Source organism: Dermacentor albipictus, chromosome 2 (genome assembly GCF_038994185.2).
Source record: "Dermacentor albipictus isolate Rhodes 1998 colony chromosome 2, USDA_Dalb.pri_finalv2, whole genome shotgun sequence".
NCBI classification, from domain to species: domain Eukaryota; kingdom Metazoa; phylum Arthropoda; class Arachnida; order Ixodida; family Ixodidae; genus Dermacentor; species Dermacentor albipictus.
Window position 1 is genome coordinate 124,725,888 of NC_091822.1, and position 19,888 is coordinate 124,745,775.

The 19,888-nt window shown below is 44.9% G+C and overlaps 1 protein-coding gene across 1 annotated transcript in view; it reads left to right on the plus strand.

The window, feature by feature from the left end:
• Vps53 (vacuolar protein sorting 53) overlaps window positions 1-19,888 on the plus strand; it is a 48,443-nt gene that overhangs the window by 21,771 nt on the left and 6,784 nt on the right. Inside the window, exons 12-18 of the mRNA XM_065442786.1 lie at window positions 2,945-3,033; window positions 4,333-4,572; window positions 5,614-5,776; window positions 13,715-13,797; window positions 14,616-14,694; window positions 17,316-17,464; window positions 19,613-19,682. Of these exons, the coding sequence (XP_065298858.1) occupies window positions 2,945-3,033; window positions 4,333-4,572; window positions 5,614-5,776; window positions 13,715-13,797; window positions 14,616-14,694; window positions 17,316-17,464; window positions 19,613-19,682 (873 nt within the window). The remainder of the gene's footprint in view (window positions 1-2,944; window positions 3,034-4,332; window positions 4,573-5,613; window positions 5,777-13,714; window positions 13,798-14,615; window positions 14,695-17,315; window positions 17,465-19,612; window positions 19,683-19,888) is intronic.

Sequence of the window (19,888 nt, forward strand, 5' to 3'; positions counted from 1 at the left end):
CGGAACCTGGAACATTGAGAACAAGCGCAGCTTCTCAGCGCGCCTTTGGAGTATTGCGGCGCTCGTGGTGCGGCTGAAAATCTCTGGCCACGGCCTGGAATTCGTGTCGGATCTGCTAACCACCAGCTTCACACGTCATCTGCTTGGGTGCTATATAAAGGTTGTTAACAGGAAAATTAGGAAATCGCCAGCCCTACAGCTTTGTTAAAGTTGCTCCAATAGTGTGCTACATGCTACTCGTTTATAATCACTTCTAGCAAAAGCGAAATTTAATTGTAATTGGCCTTTTAAAGGGCATCGAAGACAATCACTGAATCGGTCTAGACTGTAATTACCGTTTTGGGTACCTTGCAGTCTTTGTCTTATGTGACTAGGCAGTTTCGTTACAGTCAAGGTTGCAACTAAAGGTGTCTCAGAATTATTTTGCAGTTCAAATCAATTGTGGTGAACCATATCTTTATGAAGCTGCGCAGCTGTCTTGCACATAATGCTCAGGCAGGCACCACTGTCTGCTTCAAGTCAAAAGCCCGCTTGCACCACATTACCAAAAACAGTGTTGGCAGAGCAGATGTAGCACCACTGAACTACATGGGCTAAACGACGGGACCAGAATGAGGAGGAGACAAACACAGCGCTGATCTTACAACTGATTTATTTGAAGTAAGAAGTCGAACATTTATACGTAGAAAATTGGGCACGCATGCGCCCGGTCATACATCGATGATCAAATACAAACTCCGGACAGCAAACATTCGCACGTGTTGTACCTGCCTTGCAATCTACCCTTTATGCAGCAATGCCATTTCTTTCACCGACAAGATTAAAGATGTTTTGCTTACGCAACTATTAGATTTTCTGATGATATGAAATGCTTCAGCGACTTCTCTGGTAGTCTTGTCACTATGAAAAAATAACAATTTTGTATTGTCAAAGAAAGGTACGCATTTACAAATACTGCAATGCTTTGCCAGGTTAGTGTCTTTTTTGTTTAATGAATTGGGATGCTCCATTAGTCTAATATTGATGCAACGGCCTGTCTGGCCTATGTAAGTTTGGCCACAAGATAAAGGAATTTGGTAGACAGCACCCTTCTTACAACTGATGTACTTGTTGACATGATTTACCTTGCAAGCAGTATTCCGTTTAACGCCTTCCTGCTTCCTCTGAACTGCTGCCCCTAACTTACCCAGCTTCATCGGAGCAGAAAAAACGACCCTCACGCCATATTTGGCCCCTACTCTCTTAAAACGATGTGACATTGCGTGCTCATAAGGCATGACAACAACCTTTTTCCCCGCGACATTTTCTTTGGGCTGTTCCGAACATTTCAGCGTTTTTATAATCTTATTAGCACCAGCCACAATTACAGAATCTGGAAAACCGGCCTCTCTGCATCTCTGGGCTTGGACCATCAGGCTACTGGACATTTGATGAGTACATGATTTCTTAACAGCCATACCAATACATCCTGTTACAATTCCGAATTTAACAAGCTTAGAGTGACAAGACGCGTAGTTTACAAGAGGTTTTTCACTCCTGGGAGCGTATCTCCAGCATACATGGTTAGACAGAAAGGTCAAACTAAGATCCAAGAACTGCAGGACGTTGCTCTGTGGGATCTCATGTGTGAAGCTCAGTCCAGCTCAGTCCAGATCAGTCCTCCTCATTCTGGTCCCGTCGTTTAGCGCTGTTTGAATTTTATTGTTACCATGCAACGCCAACTCGCCCAATCCGCTGCCCTTTTACAACTACATGGGGAACCCGTAACCCTTTTAACTCCCAAGTTCTTTCATAAAGGAGTGCAAAATGTCCCAGTATTTTTTGCTGCTGGGATGTATTACACATAGTATCAGGATTGAAGAAATATGTGACAAGTGTGGTTTATCTCTCATATTCACCGGAAATAGTAATAAAAGACATTTGCTCTGAAAAGATTTCCGTTGGTGCACTCACAAACTTCATGTGTAATTTTCTTAATATATGAGAATGAAGTGAAATGAAAGTATTGAAGAATACAGTAATTAGAATATGTTCTATTGTCAAAACTGAAATGCACAATGCGAACTGAGTTAACGGGCATGGTTTTTCTCAGGCAAGCAAAGAAGCAGCAGCTGTGATCTGGATGAGTGCAGCTTGTCGTTGCCTATAATGGTACAAACAGCTAGGACTGATACAGCTTGGTCTTGTTAGTTAAAGGGTTAAGATTGTTCTACTGTGCTTTCTTTCATATTGAAATAGAAAGTGATAATTTTTTTTATGAGTGGTTGACTACAATTTGCCAATAATAAAGATGTTATGTAATGAGAGCTGGTACCGTGTTTTCACAGTGGAGGCACTGGTTTTGTTTACATTTAGTTGCAAAAACTCAATTCTTGGTAAGATTGATGCCTTGGACACCTTTCAAGTGTATACTTAAATCACTCTGACGACTTAATATTTTCCTTTGGTGTTGCTGAAGAGAAGAAAGGTAGCATTGGAATAAGTTTGCAGATTAGACTTGCACGATTAGTGAATGGGTCAGTCTTACTGCAATTGCAAGCTTGCTAAGCTAAAAAGAATACAAAAGTGCAAAACTTGCAGTTAGTCTGTTTTGAGGTTTCCTCACTAGCTACAAAGATTACTTTGTATACTTTGGCAATGTCTTCTCAGGACCTGTTAGCAGTTTTAGAGGGCTACAGATTAATTCTGACTGTCTGGGGTTCTCTGATGTGCTCCCAAAGCTCGGCACACAAGCGTGTCTTGCATTGTGTCACCATCATTATGCCAGGGATCATCATGCCCTGGTCCCATTATTATGCTGGTACCAGGGATCAAGCTTATGACATCGGGTTCAGCAGTGGAAGGCTGTAGCCACTGAGCTATGAGGGATTGCCACAGTAGGCAATTGTGATTCGTGCTGTGTCAGAACACTGTCACATGGTATAACCAGAGGGCTTCACTGCAGGTATCGTTGGTCAATGTCAACCCATTTCAAGGTCTCGTCTCGAGTTGCTTCGAGCGCCACTTGGACATCTACGTGGAATCCCAGGACAGGTATGCTTGGTGCTTCCTGGTAGAATGATTCTTGGTCAGAACTGACGTGCAGTTACTTTTCCGTCAATGCAGCCTTGTCACGCTCAGTGGCGTAGCAAAGGGGGGGGGGGGGGGGGGGGCCGTGGGCCCTTGGTGCAAGGGGCCAGTGGGGGGGCGTGTTACAGAAGACCTATGGGCCCCAGGTGCCAGAAGACCTAGCTACGCCATTGGTCATGCTATCATGGATAAGTGAATTGAGTAGTGATCAAGGAGGATCTATGAAGTGGAGGATATTGGTTGGCGGAAATTAAGTGACAAACCCATTGGTTTTCACATATCTCAAGAGCAGTGACTGCAAGTGAAAATTGAACACACCTTGTTTATCCTGCTTCGAATTTGAATTATATTGTGCACTGTTTCTGCTTGAATTCTCTTTATGTGTTGCTTGTTCACTACTGCACGGATGGCAGAATGGCTGACTATAGCTTAAAAAAGATGATAGCTCCAAATATTGGCAACAGTACACATTAACATTATATGTACATATATGTAATGTGACCACAAGTATAATGCAAGGGCACTTTTCACGACTCCTAAAATTTTTTAAATATTATGCGTCATTGTAATGGCACCCAATGTAGTTGTACTTGTTGGTCTAGCATAGCTCAGTGGGAAATCCGTTAACGTGATGGATGCACGGAACCACCTGCAATTTGCATAGTGAGGCCACGTGGGTGAGCATATCACTGCTTTGGATCAGGCCATTGCAATTGAGGTTCCTAGGCAGGATACTATTTTGCTGTGGTTTGGTCCCTTTGAGCCACTGACTTGATTTGCCTTTGCTGCGCTGAGTTCCAGTCCTTATTGTTTGCAGACTTGTATCTCCGGCCATCAACAAATTAGGCTTCGAGCTTATCTTAGTTGCTTGGTTGCCGCTGCTCTTAGTTGCTTCTCCGCATTTTGGAGGGAAAAAAGTGTCGTCATATTCAGAGCATGGCTCCGAATGTATAGAGAAATGCTTTCTTAATATGATAATTTCGAATGTAATAAGGAAAAGAGCTCACCTTATTTTTCGCAAATACGGTGATAATTCTGTCAGTGACGTGGACATTAAGAATACACTTGTCGTTCATGTATTGTGTAAATAACATTTCTGCTGGTTTCATGGCCCAAGATAGAGTGTCTGCTCCTTTGACGACTGTGCCATTATTAACGCCCCTCAATCACCAGCTTTCTGCGTGGCGGCTCGTGCCTGAACTTTTCTTTTGATGTGTCGTTTGCCATCCACGTGCTGACCACTCGCTTCCTCGCATCTTGCAGGACCCTGAAGCAGCTGCTGGACCAGTTTGTAGAAGCAGCGCAGCGAGCGCCGCTGCCGCAGCCCGACGTGGAGACAGCCGGGGTGTTGCCCAGCTGTGCCGACCTCTTTGTGTACTACAAGAAGTGCCTTGTCCAGTGCAGCCAGCTCAGCCGCGGGGCGCCCTTACTAGCCCTGGCACGCGTGTTCGGCAAGCACCTGGCCGACTATGCGGGCCGCGTGCTCCAGGGCTCCCTGCCCAAGTGAGTGCATCCTGCGCATGTCCTGCTCTTCGCCACAGTTTATTCAACCTTTATTTACGTTAAAGTTGAAAGCTGCCGCTGCCTGTGGGACCGTTTATAATACCATCAGCTTGTAATGGGCAGCAGGATCTCGCTATAAGGTCTGCGGGGCTGGTGCTCGTGCATAGGGAGGGCAGTTTACAAGTTAGCCTTGCCTGTCACACCTGTCCGTTTTAGCGGACATAGGCTTGATGTCTGATTGTGACGAGTTTTATGTATGGACAGAGGCATAAGCTGAGGAAATAACCGGAAGATCTGCAGGCCAGATTCACCTTGTTTCACTCTTTTCGTATAATCGTGCACATATGCAAAAGTTCGCTGTATTTATAGAGCCAAGCATCCCTCCGTGCTGCTGGGCCTTCTGGATACCATCCAACATTTCCTTCTGTATAAATAATTCTGCTGAAATTAACCAAAACTTGTTGCTTGGTTGTCGCTAGGTGGCACAAGTACATAGTGCACAGCTCTTTCCCACCATAGGCGCTGATATTCGACTCGCCTCTTGGCAGCACTTCTGTTGCAGGTTTCGTCGAATTCAGCTGTGAAGTAGAAGCATGCGGTTTTGTTGCCCTATTACCGTACCCGTGCACACTGTTGGCGGCAGTGCTATCAGCAGTGAGCTCTGTGGATACTTGATAGGCGTGCCCGAGTGCTGTCTCGTCTCTGATACTGCCGGGGTGTTCTTGCACCAAGTCTCAAATTAGTGATGCACAGCTGCTGCGCTGAAATTTGGAAGTTTCACTTAGATACCTAGAAATTTCTACCACATTTTATGACCGTGAGAAAGGTGGGTTCACAGTACCGCAATAATTTTATTGTAGGATGTGTTGCAATTGTGTTGGTTTGAAATTGCCTTGATATAAAGTCATTCCAACAGTAGGTGTGCGTACGTGTGTGCGCGCGCGTGTGTGTGCGCGCACACACACACACACAGACACATCATTTTCAGTCTTATGAAGGGAGCAATTTTTACATTTGCTACCCGACTCCTCAATGACTTAGGACTGGCAGCAGTAGCAGCAGTGGAGTGACGGCAGCTGGCTTAATCCAGAACTTCCAGAGCCTACTGAAGGAAGGGGAGAGTCCACGGCTGACGCCCCCTGAGCTGTGTCGCATCTGTGGAATTCTCAGCACGGCCGAGTACTGCCTCGAGACAACCCAGCAGGTGGGTCAAGCATTAAACGTTGGCGTCACAGTACGGACATGCCTCATTATGACAAAGTGACATCTGACACCTTCATTATATCAGCATTCATTACAAGTATATATTTGTTACACGATGGTATCGGCAAAGAATATTTTAGAACCGTGCTGCTATATCGAAGTTCGACTGTAGCAGGTTAAACCTGTCATTGCTTGTTCAGGAAAAACGAACAATTACAGGCTCTGTTCATGAGGCAACAAGCCGCAGTATTTGTTGTGTGCAGCTCAGTTAACAATCTGACGCTTCTGTCTTCCTTGCTTCTCTTTTTTAATGTCATAGCATTATACGAATCAAAACTCTGTCATCAGTTATGGTGTTGATTAGCTTGCATCTATACTCTGTCACCTGCTGCCTGCGAAACAATGCATGTGATATGTGTGCGTTAGCTCACAGAATGTAACCCACAGGCACGCCAACCGGTCTTCAATCAAAAAAGCCGAAGCCACGCGGTCCCTTGTCTTCTTTCTTTCATGCCAGACCATAGTGCTTTTTTTTTTTTTTTCATCCTTTTCCACAATGCATTACTAATAGAGTGAACCACGCATAAGAAAAATCTCACCCATTCACCATTCGCAGCATTTTGACCAAAAGTGGAGATTGTGGTCAGCGGTAAAATTTGTCTCAACATTGATTAATCGCGGGAAAGCCTGGTACACTAAGGACATCTGTCATGATGGGGAAGGTCATTTCTTTACAAGTGCTATGATTTATAAGATTTATTATCTGTTTCTGTAAAAAAGGGTACCACCATGTTGTGGAACCCAGATTTGGTATTACTTTGAGCTAGCACCTTTCCCCATTAGTGTCATTTGCGGGCTGTCACACGGTAGGTTTAGTGGCATTCACTGTAGAATGCACTTGAGAGAGAGTCTGTTACGTGAACTTGCTTTGCTGTAATTAAGTGTGCAGCCTTGATAGCAGTGCCTCAAAAATAAATAAAATAATGCTCAATGCCTGGTCTGCCCTAATTCTGAAAACAGTTGTATGAGATTTCAAATGATATAAGTGTGCTATAGTCTTCAAAATATTTTTTTACCCATGCCATCTGCATTGAAAGCCATAATTTTTCTTCTGCTCATGTTAGATGTGATTCTGTCTTGTCTTGGCACATGGCAACTAATTATGTGACAATTAATTATTTACAAAAAATTATGCCAGATATTGTTTTCAAATATAATGCCCTGTTATTTTGCAAACATTGCCTAATATAACAAATATTATGGCTGTTCAAATCGCAAAATTTTCTAATTGAATTGAATATGAGCAGTATTAAGGAAAAATGTCTTTATAATATCAAAGCAAGTACCGAATGTTCTCTCGTTACTAATTGCCGTGACGATACACCTGTACACATCTGTACCTCTTGTGGGCTGCTATTTCACTGTTAACCACCTTGGCTGCCAAGGGGCAGCTGGCAGTATTAATAGATAAATGAATGAATGAATGTATGTTGCATGGAGCCTGTCTCGTAAGAAAAGAAAAAGTGAAAAGAAAGAAGATATTTGACACTTGGAATGCCATTCACAACTGGACTTCCTGTCAACTGAAAACCTTGTAAATGAAAACCAATTGAAAAGTGATTGTGTCCAGTGCACCATAACAATCACTGTATTGTGATGTAGTGAGACTGACTGAATACATATTAGCAATTTGCTGTGCCTAAATTGAAGGTATAAATTTTTCGGATGCCTAAGGCGAGGGAGTCTTATTAAACGACTGCAAATTATTGAGAAGTTAGCGACTCCATGCATTCGTTCAGCCTTACAAATCGTGGCTCTCCTGCAGCAGAATCATTTTAAGCAACTTTCTCCCTGTAGACTCAAATAATTGTTGCTATCCCTTATATTCAAGCAGAAATGAATATTCAACTATTGCGAATACTAGTGAATTCTCAGATTAAATACAAACTGAATAGCAAAGGCTACTGAATTCGTATTAGAAATTTTGAACATTTGCACACCCCTGTATGTTCGCACAACCAATACACAGTGGAGTCTCATTAATTTGAAGCCGCCTAATTCGAACTTCCGGTTTGTTTGCACTGATGCTATAGTCCCGTGAAAATTATGTGTATTTCGATTTGTCAAAACGCCTGGTACCTAATTCAAACTCATTAGTGTTTGCGACGATTAATTTGAGCATGCGATGCTGCTGATTGTACTCCCAGCTGCTGCTTCCGTCTCCCATTGCAAGTATTGCAGCCTGCACTACATATTTGTAAAGTTTAACAGTAATGTCGGTGTGCAGGTTATATATGCGAATTTTGTCTTGAGGTGTAGCTTCACAGCAGCATAAATTTCCCCTGGACGTGTGGCTTCATGGTAGCATGCACCTCGCTGCCCTGCAACTAGACGTCTGGAACTCATCACTCGCGTCTTGCACGTTGTGGGCTCACAGTACGTCTCCGCGCACGGCGTCGCCAAGTGGCCCCCGAGAAGTGGAGCCTCACGACGCGGCACGACGGCGCACGGCGATAGACCCACCGCAGGTTCGAGCACCGAGCCGAAAGACCCGGACGGCTCTGGCCGTACGCATGGGCGCTCTCCCAGGAACACACGGCGTTCAGGACAGTTAAGGCGTTTATTGATCACCAATGGCCAACATGTACCAGATTGCACCCAAACACACGCAGTACACTCGGCGCCCACGGTTCCCGATGGCGAGGAAGGCGGGTTACACGCCGCGTCGAACAATGGTTTACGCGCGCGGGCCGAAATGCGTTCGCAAACGCTACCTAGCGCCTCCCGTCACCGACAATGGTCTGCGACGGTTCGGACACGCAAAATGTGATGCACTGAGCGCCTGCGGCTACCGCAAGGGCGGAACGCAAAGCCACTCAGCAAGTCACACTTACGCAAGCTAACAAAGCACGTGAACGTCCCCAGGCCGGGGCGTTGGGGACACAAATAGCTGGTCGCTCACGTACCTTGCAGCTTGCCTCTCGTGACCGGCGCTCGTCCCTCTCGCAGCACGACTCCCCCGCGCACCGCGATCGTCCCCAGTCGGGGCTTCTTCCCTACGTCACGCCCCACGACCCAATCGCAGGGCCGCGTAGCATGACGTCGCGGGACGCGGCCGCGGCGCCCGGGGAAAACGGCGCGCGGGCCGAGGGGCAGGGAAATGAGGGGAGAGGTTTTCCTCGCAATGGCGAATAAGTCCGGAGCCTTAGGCACAGCAACGACTGCGCCCCGGTAGACCGAAGGAACTCCCACATCCCTCGCCAGAGCCGTCCGGGTCTTTCGGCTCGGTGCTCGAACCTGCGGTGGGTCTATCGCCGTGCGCCGTCGTGCCGCGTCGTAAGGCTCCACTTCTCGGGGGCCACTTGGCGACGCCGTGCGCGGAGACGTACTGTGAGCCCACATTTTGGCGCCCAACGTGGGGCCTTACGACGCGGCACGACGGCGCACGGCGATAGACCCACCGCAGGTTCGAGCACCGAGCCGAAAGACCCGGACGGCTCTGGCCGTACGCATGGGCGCTCTCCGCCGCGTAGCATGACGTCGCGGGACGCGGCCGCGGCGCCCGGGGAAAACGGCGCGCGGGCCGAGGGGCAGGCATTTGGGAGAGGTTTTCCTCGCAATGGCGAATAAGTCCGGAGCCTTAGGCACAGCAACGACTGCGCCCCGGTAGACCGAAGGAGCTCCCACAACGTGCACCGCCTAATGCAGCGCTGCACTGAAGAGGAAGCTTTAGCTCGGGTGCTCCCATCTAAATGCACGTAAAAGGAGAATTCGTTTTTCTCGGCAACCACTGCACCAAACTTGACGAGGTTTGTTGCATTTAAAACAAAAACTTAAAATATAGTGACTGTTGGTTTCGAATTTTCGATTTAGGTCGTAAATTTTTTTGCCAAATATTGGCAAAGATTGCAAGATTTCAGAAAACAAAATTATCAAGTTTACAACCCCGTAACTCAGCAATGAAAAATGATATCACAATTCTGTAAATTGCATCTCATAGTACATCTAAAGCGGACAAAATTGATATGTTACACATGGATTTCAAAAAATTTAGTTATGTGTATATACAGCTTTTGCAGAACCCTTGTACACAGCATAACAAGTTCACGTAATATATAAATTGACATACTGAATTTGTCCGCTTTGAATGATCTAATGGATGCAGTTTACAGAAGTGCAATATCTGTTCTTTACAGAGAGCTATCAATTTGTAAATTTCGTGCTTCTACTCTTTTCTAACTTTCGAATTTTTGAAAATTTTTTCTACCATACCCAGGCCTTAAATCGAAATTCCCCTTCCAACAATCACTAGAATTTAACTTTCTCTCTCAAATGCAAGAAATTTAATAAAAATCGGTCCAGAGGTTATCTCAGAAAAGTGTGTTTGCATTTACATGTATTTGAATAGGCCGCGTCATAGTTGGGCCTAAGCTAAAGCTTCCTCATGAAGGGTACACTAAAGGAAAATATTAAGTCACGCTAAAGTGATAGATTAGTGCTTCAGAAGCTGTAAAGCGACAATATTATTGTGAACAGGGCCTCAATAATCGAGAAACTGAGGTAAATGCAGTACATAGGTAGAGACTCCCCCGGGAAAGTCAAGCACTTACCCGATGACGAAAGCACTCCTCAGTTAAATTCTGTCACTATAGTCGGATACAACTTTAGAAAAAAGGGGAGGCCCCGCCCAGATGACCGAAGCGCGACAGCCGATAGCCTCCACGACTAAAATAGTCCCACTCGAAACATCGTGCTCCTGAAACGTGTAATTCTCGGTATAAATAATGACTTGCATTTTGATGACTGGTTTATTAGAGTTCTCATGTGCTGCAGCACATGCCGGATAGCGGCAGAAAAATAACCCTGTGCCTTTCACAACGCTGCCCGTCGTCTGCTCTTTAGCTTCAGTGCAAGTGACAAAAGTAGAAAGAGCAGCTCTGCAACGCTTTTGCGCTTGTTCACTTTACACGGCATATCTACTACTCATTTCTCATGCTTAAAATGAATCAGTTGCTATAGAAGAAGTACTTATATAAAACAATGCATTTATCGCAACTATTACAAACCCGGGGTGAGAATACGGTCGAGGCAGGAAGGTGCAAAAATGCTTCATTCATCGTTTTAAATAAATACTCTTGGTTCTAAATAGCATAAAATTTATATTTTTTTGGTTTTGTGTTTTCACAATTTCACAGCACGCGTTCTACGGCTTGCGCGTCCAGTGAGAACTGGTATACAGCAATCAATTGACGGTGCCACACAACACTCGAACACCATCGCTATATGCTCGGCTATCTCACTGCTGACAATATAGAGGTTTAGCTTGTCCGGTATTCCGGTAAAACGCAGGCGGACGGGGCATTGGGGCGTTGGGGCAGCAACACGATTATGCCAGTGCCGAAAATTTACACCAGCAGCGAAGAAGAGTACGTAATATAGTAATATTAACTGTTTCTGTCTGTTTGAGCACTGCGCCACCAGGTGGCTGCACCGTGCAGACCGCTCGACCGCTCACGTTTACGCCTCCGCCCCAACGCGCCGGGCGTCCGCCTGCGTTTTACCGGAATACCGGGAAAGCTAAAACCTCTCTATTGATAGTTTATGCTAAGTTGACGGCGACAAATCTTTGCGTTGAAGGCTTCTTCTGCAAATAGTTTCTGTTGCGCGAACTTTTCTGATTTCTCCTGAGAATGGTTTTGCTCCATCATTTCACCCCGTCCGACGAAAAACACACCCGCCGCTACCGTAGGGACCAGTCTTTGGAAAACTTTCTCGCCGTAACTTCACTCGGAAGCGAAATATAACAACACGGAACAAGTACGCAGGTTGTGTGTTCGCAGCGGTCGCCACGGTATTCTGTTTACAGGCAAAGCATAGCACAGCGCCAGCGATGCTCGCTACAATATTCCTTCAACGGATCACGGCTCAGAATAAATGCACGCGGCATAAATGGCGCATCGTAAGTTCGTAGTAATATTTCCGGCATGATAGACCCTCACAAACACTACTGGAATTCACTCTGACGAGGGGCTTAAGCACACAGCTGACGCGACCTCGCCCAGTTAGGGTGGCTAGCCCTAGCCCAGTTCGAAGCGCGGGCGGCCATCCTCTTCGTCGGCGGGGTCACCGGCCGTCTGGCTCATGACGTTTGTCCAGAGCGCGCGCCCATTGGTGGATGCTCGTGTGCCTCCGCCTCAAGTAAATGCCCCCTTTTTTCTAAAGTTGTATCCGACTATAGTATGCAACCACTCCACTAATTGCAAAAAGCATCATTGTATTGTATTAGAAGACGAAATAAAGTGATACTTATCCAGTTCTAATTCATTTTTAGAAAAAAGAACTTATTGAAATTACCCTTAACAATGACGCGAGTGGTCGAAAGGTTTCGTTTTTGCCGGACTCTGTGCCGCCAACGCTTTTGCGTTTCAGCAGTTTCGTTATTGCATAGTGCTGCGACGGTTTTGTTGACTCGCTATACTCGCACAAACTGCAAGTAGCAGAGAATTCAACTTCCATGTGCCACGGGATGCCTGAACGGTCTGCGCCACTTGATCAAAAAGCAGCTGCAGCGGCGAATACGCCGCTCTGTCTTGGCTCAGTGCCGCCGTCTGTCGGGCGCCGTTGTACTCACCAACGGCAGCAAAAGGCGGTGATGGTGTATGCAACATCACCACTTCCCTGGTTGGGTGGCGGGAGATTTGAATTTCGAAAAAGGTGTTCGGACCCTTCAGATGCAATTTTGTCATAAACTAAGTCCTTTCTTGGCACGAAACAAGCTTTGTGAGGTTTCTGGAATGGTATTTATACAGTCCATGTCAGCTTATTTGCCTTTAGTGTCCCTTTAAGTGCACCGTTCAATGAGATTCCTTTAATTTGAACTCCGTTTAATAGGAATAAATTTTGGAGCTGGTGCGAGTTGGAGTTATCGAGATTTGACTGTATAGTGTGCCTCCTGATTTACACATCGACTCTACCATCAATTCAAAATGACCTGATTCTTTCCCATTTAGCAGTGCATTGCTGAAGGTGGTACTCACCATGGCAAAGTGCACTTGCTTGAGGCGCCGCGAAATTTGCCGTTTTGACTGGGGGCATTAGATGCATTAATGGGTTGTGTGCGAGGCTTCATAAGCATGCTATCCATGCAATATGAGGTTGGCCAAGGTGGCCGACCTCATATTGTCACCACTTCGCAGGCTGAGAGATGCATTCTGAAAGCTTGGATCGTGTGAGCAGCAGAAGGCAGCAGGAATAGTGGTACTACATGTGCGAACGCCTTATCTTCCAATTACAATCTGACGTTCTTTATCTTGGTGTTATGTGCTCCACTTGGTAGTTAACAGACAACACTGCAGAAGGTATGCAAGTTGTGCGGTCACAGAAGCCTCACTCTATGAGTCTTGCAGTGCAGTTGAACTTGATATGCGGCACTTTCTACTGTCTAACTATACTTGATATTATTACAACTACAACTCGCGGACGCAAGGCTATGTCAAGGCTCATATTATTCGTGCATCTTTGTGCTTCCGGTGTATGACATACTCTGTTTTGATCGCAAACGCAAGTGGCACACTGTGACTGCTGGTGCCAGAAATCTGTCACTGCAATTGTTTGGTGCTAAATAGGTTCAGATCTGCGAAGCTTTCCATGTAGTAAATACATCGTATCTTGTGGCATAAATGTATGACACTTAATGTTACATCGAATTACATGACACATACCTATGTGTTTCTTTCATGTGTGATGCACTAATTTTTTTTTGCCTTGGAAGCTAGCAGTTCACGCTACTGTGAATTCATGCTACTAATGAATGTGCTAAAAACATTTCCTAAGAATGGTCATTTGCACACTATTTGGAGGACTGCTATTCAGAAACAATCATATATCAAAATTGCTTAATTAAAATGTACTTCTGTTTTTCTTCTCTCTTTTTTTACAGCTTGAAGGAAAGCTGAAGGAGAAAATAGAGCCAAGCTTAGCGTCGAAGGTCGACCTGACCGCAGAGCAGGACATGTTCAATGGGTGAGAGATGCAAAGTGGCCAAAGTTGTACACTACTGTTTATTTATTGTTTTGTTTTCTTTGGCGCTAGAAAAAGGGGCATCTGACAGACAAGGATGTATAAAAAGAATACAGAGCAAGTGCAGCCTTTCTTTTTCTATGTTCTTGTATGTTTTATGCACCCTCTTACTGCATGGATGGGTGCCAACTGGCTCAGTTCATTCTTTCCTGTTGTTGTTCACCTTTTCAAGCACTGGATAAAGCAGAGTTCATGGTTCAAGTCACACTACTCCATTGTGGTTTTGATGTGTCACTCATGAGCCATGTTAAAAATGGGGAAACAGCTTGGGCTGCATTCTTCTTGGTTGATTGCTTTTGGGGATGTTGTGTTCATTTCTGCATGTTGTAACATCCAGTGCAACACCTTGTAGGAGTTGACAGTGGTCGTGTTCCGTGACTTGTCCATTGAATGTGCACTCAAAGTGATGTCCCCGAAAGTACCAATCGATCGAGAATACAGCCCCAGGACTGCTTGGAGTTGAATTTTGACGTTCTTCTCTCTCATTGATAACCAAATCTTTAATGTTGTCATTAACAAACTTCTGTGCTAAAAGCAGGACTCGACTGATACTTTTCATTGTAATTTGAGTGTTGCTTCCGATCTGCCTTGTGAATGTGACTATATATATGTATGTATGAATGTGAATAATCCTCTGCAACCTTACAGGATCTGTGTCTTCCCCCTAAAGATTAAGCAGTATACTCAGGACTTGTACGTACTAGCAAGTCTTGGATGTTTGCCTGCTTAATCTTGTTGACCTCTTTTGCTCAATTCTATAGGGTCATCAACAACTGCATTCAGTTGCTGGTTCATGACTTGGAAGCAGCCTGTGAGCCAGCCTTGTCAACAATCACCAAGGTTTGTTTCCAGACAGCATTTTTGTTTACATTACATGTATACCTGGAAATTTATGGGCCGTTGCACTTCCTTTCACTAACCAGTTTGGTCAAGTACAAAAACACAGTGCTTATTTTCTTATTTTAAAGCAGAGCTGTCCACATTTAAGTGCCCCCACTCCCCCTTTGTGGAAATCACTGTTTACTTCAAATTTGCTTTGAACCAAATATAAATAATTCTTTGAACTACATTGGCTATGAGTAAGGTTCAGTGTGACACTCCCTTAGGTGTTGTCGCCACTGGCACTGGTGGCACGATTTCCTCGTGACGAAGGACTGCTCTTGTCATTGGTGGAATGAAAGCATCAGAAGAAAAGCGTAGGGTCGCGCAAGATGGGCTGTGCGGCTACGATATGGCTACGATGGCTACGATATGGCCCCAGAGAAGCGCATGTCGTCTGTATATAAACAAGGCGCTGAATGAGTGGAGGTATGTTCACAGCTGCTGCTGTGAATCGCGTCCACGCGTTGCCGACGCGCTGCCTCTTGCAATCTCCCAATTAGCGAGGCAGTCATGCCACGTTTGCTCCATTTGCAGTGGGCCGCGCGAGACAGATTGTTTCCAGAAGAGGGTTATAGCGCCGAAAAAACACAACACACAGCAAGCGAGACGGGACAGGCGCAAATTCCAACTGTTGTTGGGGGGCTAGTTGGTGCATGTTTCCAGAAGAGGGTTATAGCGCCGAAAAAACACAACACACAGCAAGCGAGATGGGACAGGCGCAAATTCCAACAATGTGGACAGATTGTCCACATCAGCTACTCTACTTACAGCATTCTCTTCCTAATATCAACCGTGTACCTATATAATCCTAATACAAAATATTGACACGCATAATGAAAACGCTTATAGAGCTGGACTCAAATTTCACACTTGAGAGCATCGTAATTGATGAAATTTTTTTGTCTATAATTCTTGTCTTGTCTCATGCATTGCTTGGTCTTTTTCACAATAGTGGCAGCCCCGAACTTAAGCCCGCGGCATTTATACTTTACATATGTGCCTTGCTGCGTAATATGAATTCGATATTCCTGCTGTGGGTTGTCTAAGCTAAGCCAGTCACATTGTGTGCTTGTTTTCTGTAGTTATACACCACACATCCAATTATAATTCAGGAAAGTACTGCAGAAATCCACTAGATGCAGAAATTTCGTAGAAAGAAAAATTGTCGCCCACTCGGTACTGTAGTAGTACTATGCCACAAAGGGAACTATTTCAGTGTCTTCAACAAACTTTGCACTGTACAGTAAGGGTGAATGAGTGCTTAATAGAAGACAAGGACTGAGATAGACACAAGTATACAGGACAATATTCAATTTCAGCTGCCTCATTTCAATGTCCCAGCACACGCAGCGGTGGCTTAGTGGGTTTGGTGTTTTTCTGCTGAATACGAGGTCACAAGCTTGCTTCCCAGCCGCCACAGCCACATTTCAATAAGTGCAAAATGCAGACTCTCATACAGTAGACTCTCCTTATGACGGACCCAGATAATCTGACAAAAAAGGTCTGTTTTATCCAATGTCCGTAATATCCGAAATGCCTCTTTTCCAAAACTTTCATTGCGATGCGTTATTGCAAGTAGTGCGTGACAAACGTCCTATGTAAAAAACACAAAAACGTCGCAATTTCGCCCAAAAGGTGAAGCACCAATTGTGATAGCAAATTAACCAAGATAAGCGTGAATTGACTTTGTGTTGCCAGTTGCTTTAGTCCGAACTGAACGTCAAAAGCACAGTGCATACAAAGCAACTGGGACTGGGCGCACTTTGACCACATCGCAGATCACTTTCAATATATGGTGCATGCGCCGTAAGCAGCAGCCGCCGGAGTAGAACCCCCTCTCTCTCGCCTGCACCTCCCCCCCCACCCCTGCCTCACGCGCAAAAGAAAACTGTGCGTTTTTGCCCTGCCTTCCTCCCTCGCGCCCAATATTGAGCCGCGATCATCAGCTGACCCTTGCAAGTCAGTTGTCAGCCCATGTTGATGTGGCAAAAGTCCGTTTTATACTCACGATTTTGAAAAAAATTGCCCAGTTTCGTCCGCTGTAGCTGATAGTTTGTTGTAGCATAGTTCGTCGAAAGTGAACTTCATTGCATTAATAAAATAGGTAGAACGAGCTAAGGCTGAAATATGATCCGTTATACCCGAAAGTCTGCTGTACGCAGGTCCATTGTAACACTACAGTGTCTCTCATAATATAACCTCATTGTTTCTTTAAACTCACTCAATCAATCAATCAGTCAAAGTCTCTGCATCTGCTTTTTGCATGTGGTGTTATGAACGGCATTCAGATAAGATGATTCAAAAGTCTTTTTGCAATATTGGCAAACTCTTCAGTGTAAGGAATTTGTTCTGGTCTGGTGAGGAACACAGTGTACCATTGCCTTAGCAGGGCTATCATTCTGCCAGCCAGCAGAGCTTGCCAGGAGGTTGGCAGATGGCAATGCACGTTCAAACGAGTCGAGATGCTCAATTCAAGATACCATGATGAAATTGTTCTTTCTCTTTTCGAAGAGCACAGTTCTCGCAGAGCAGCAACTGATGGATTTCACGAAATTTCCTCCTTGCCTTTTCCTGCGCAGACCAACTGGTCCCTGGTGAAGGCTGTGGGTGACCAGAGTGGCTACGTGACTGCCATCACCGCCCACTTGCGCCAAACCCTGCCTCTCATACGGGACAACCTGGCCAACTCGCGGCGATACTTCACCCAGTTCTGCGTGCACTTTGTTAGGTGAACAAGCACTTTTGCTTATGGTTACTTCTTGTGGTTATAGTTATCAGAGCACTGCACCTCTGAAATGAAAGAAAGAAAGAAAAAAATAATACTAGGCTAGAATTTTTAGCTTTTTTAAAGTAATTCTAAAGTTACAGAAAATTTGTTAGCATAACTAGGTGGCATTCATCTGTCTGGAAAATACAGATGTTAATGAGCAGTGACATTTGTTAATAAGCATACCTGTATAGTCTTCCTTTGCAGCTCGTAACAGAACTACGGTATTTACTCGAATCTAGGTCGGCCCCGACTCTAAGCCGACCCCCGAATGTATGAAGCCAGAAAAAATAAAAACTTATTTCGAATGTCGGCCGAACAAAAGAAGTGAGCACCGCATTCACGATGAAAACAGCGCTTATTTAATATGAACACGCCGAGCTCACTCTACGTCATCATTGCTGCTCGCCTCGTACGCAAGCTCGCGTCTGCGCGCCCACGCGTGCACAGACAGTGCGGCACGGATCGTACACGTTGAAATGCGGCGCGATCTCGGTGAACAACTCCTCTCTGCACTCTTAAACAAATGTACATCCTTTGGGGCGTATATTTGCCACACAACGATAATAGTCATCTGTCTTGCTTACATTTCCTTTCTTGAAAACGCTGTGCTCGCTACTTTCCTGTCGAGAATGCTCTGTCATGCTGATAACGCACATGCTGTTCGTGACTTGGAAGTACCGGGCTCGCAGCATTAAAGAAAGGAAATGCGGACAAGACAGATGATGATTATTGTTATGGGGCAAGATACAATCCAAAGGGTGTAATTGTGATTAAGAGTGTGTTATCGCGTGCTTATCTTCTTCATAGCTGTCATCTCGTTGCGGCACACGCAAAAAGTGACTCCTGTTGCCCTCTATAATGACGGGCATTTTTCTGAATGATGCTCAAGCCCCGCCCAACTTGAATGTCCGACAATGCCTCTGCAGCAAATATAACTTTTCGTTTGAAAACGAAAACGATAGTGGCATCGCGTCGAGGCCGATATGACACAGATAAAAAATGCGACGTTGCTAGTGTACTGCAGTTGGCTACTGGCACGGCTTGTAGCAGCTGCGTTACTCACTTTTCTAGATGGCGCTAGCTATGCACCATATTTATAATTTTCAATTACAAACTGTCATGTTTTTTAAAAATCCTCGAATCTAAGCCAACCCTAGCGTTTGGTATATGATTATTTGAAAAAAATAAAGCTATTGGGCTAGATTCAAATGAATATGGTAAGTAACTGAGATAAACCTTAATGTGAGAGTTAGTGATTGCACTTGAAGAGACACTAAAGGCAAATATTAGGTCAAGCTATAATGATACATTAATGCTTGAAAATGTTTAAGCGTTAATATTATTGCGAACAAAGTTTTAGCATTATCGAGAAATTGAGAATACCATTTCCAACTCACCCGAGACATTCAAGTACTAGCCTGAGGACATAGGCACTCCTCATTATAATTCTTTGCTAGCACTCAACCTCTCCTCATAAGAGCACCATTGCATTGCATTTTAAGATGGAAGAAAATGCTACATGTCCAGTTCTATTTGATGTTTAGAATAATTCATTGACTTTACACTTGACTTAGACATGAGTGGTTGAAAGTTTTCGTTTTTGCTCGATTCCGCACACCCACTTTTTCGCATTTTAGTAGGTTTGTCATCGCGTAATGTTGCGATGGTTTTTCTGGCTTGCAAAACTCACACAAACTGCAAGTAGCAGTGAATTGCATGTCCATGTGATCTTGCAGGATGCATTTTCCATACATTTGTGCATATCAAGCCAAGATCACACATTTACATTTTGCGCGAAAGAACATAGCGCCATTTGTCAGATGCCATTTTACTCACTTAGGGAGTAAAGAACGGTGATGGCGTATGCATTGTCACCCCTCCCCCTATCAGGAGTGGGCAACTTAAATAGTGCTAAAGGTATGTGAAGCTTTCAGACGCGACCTTCTCTTAAACTAAGTCTTTTCTTGGCACAAAACAAGCCCTTCGAGGTTTATAGAGCGTCATTTCAACAGCCCACATTGACTTAGTATTTGCTGTTAGTGTCACTTTAAGAACCTAACTGAATCTTGGCTACTAATTGGCACCCTGCAATTTGTTCCCTCCCAGTTCCTTCATTCCGAGGCTAATCAGCCAGCTGTTCAAGTGCAAACCCATGAGTCCTATTGGTGCGGAGCAGGTGAGTAAAGCGGGAATAAAAAAAATGACCCTTTATAACTTAGAGAACAGTAGTACTAGCAGACCATGACTAAGTGTTAGAACCATAGGTGTACGCACATTTGGGGACCGTGTGCCATTAAGTTCACTGGCTAGTGTACCAGTCTTTTGCGGCAGGACAGTTGCCATTTGTGCATGGTGCACAAGAGCTTTGTTTCTGAAGAGAAG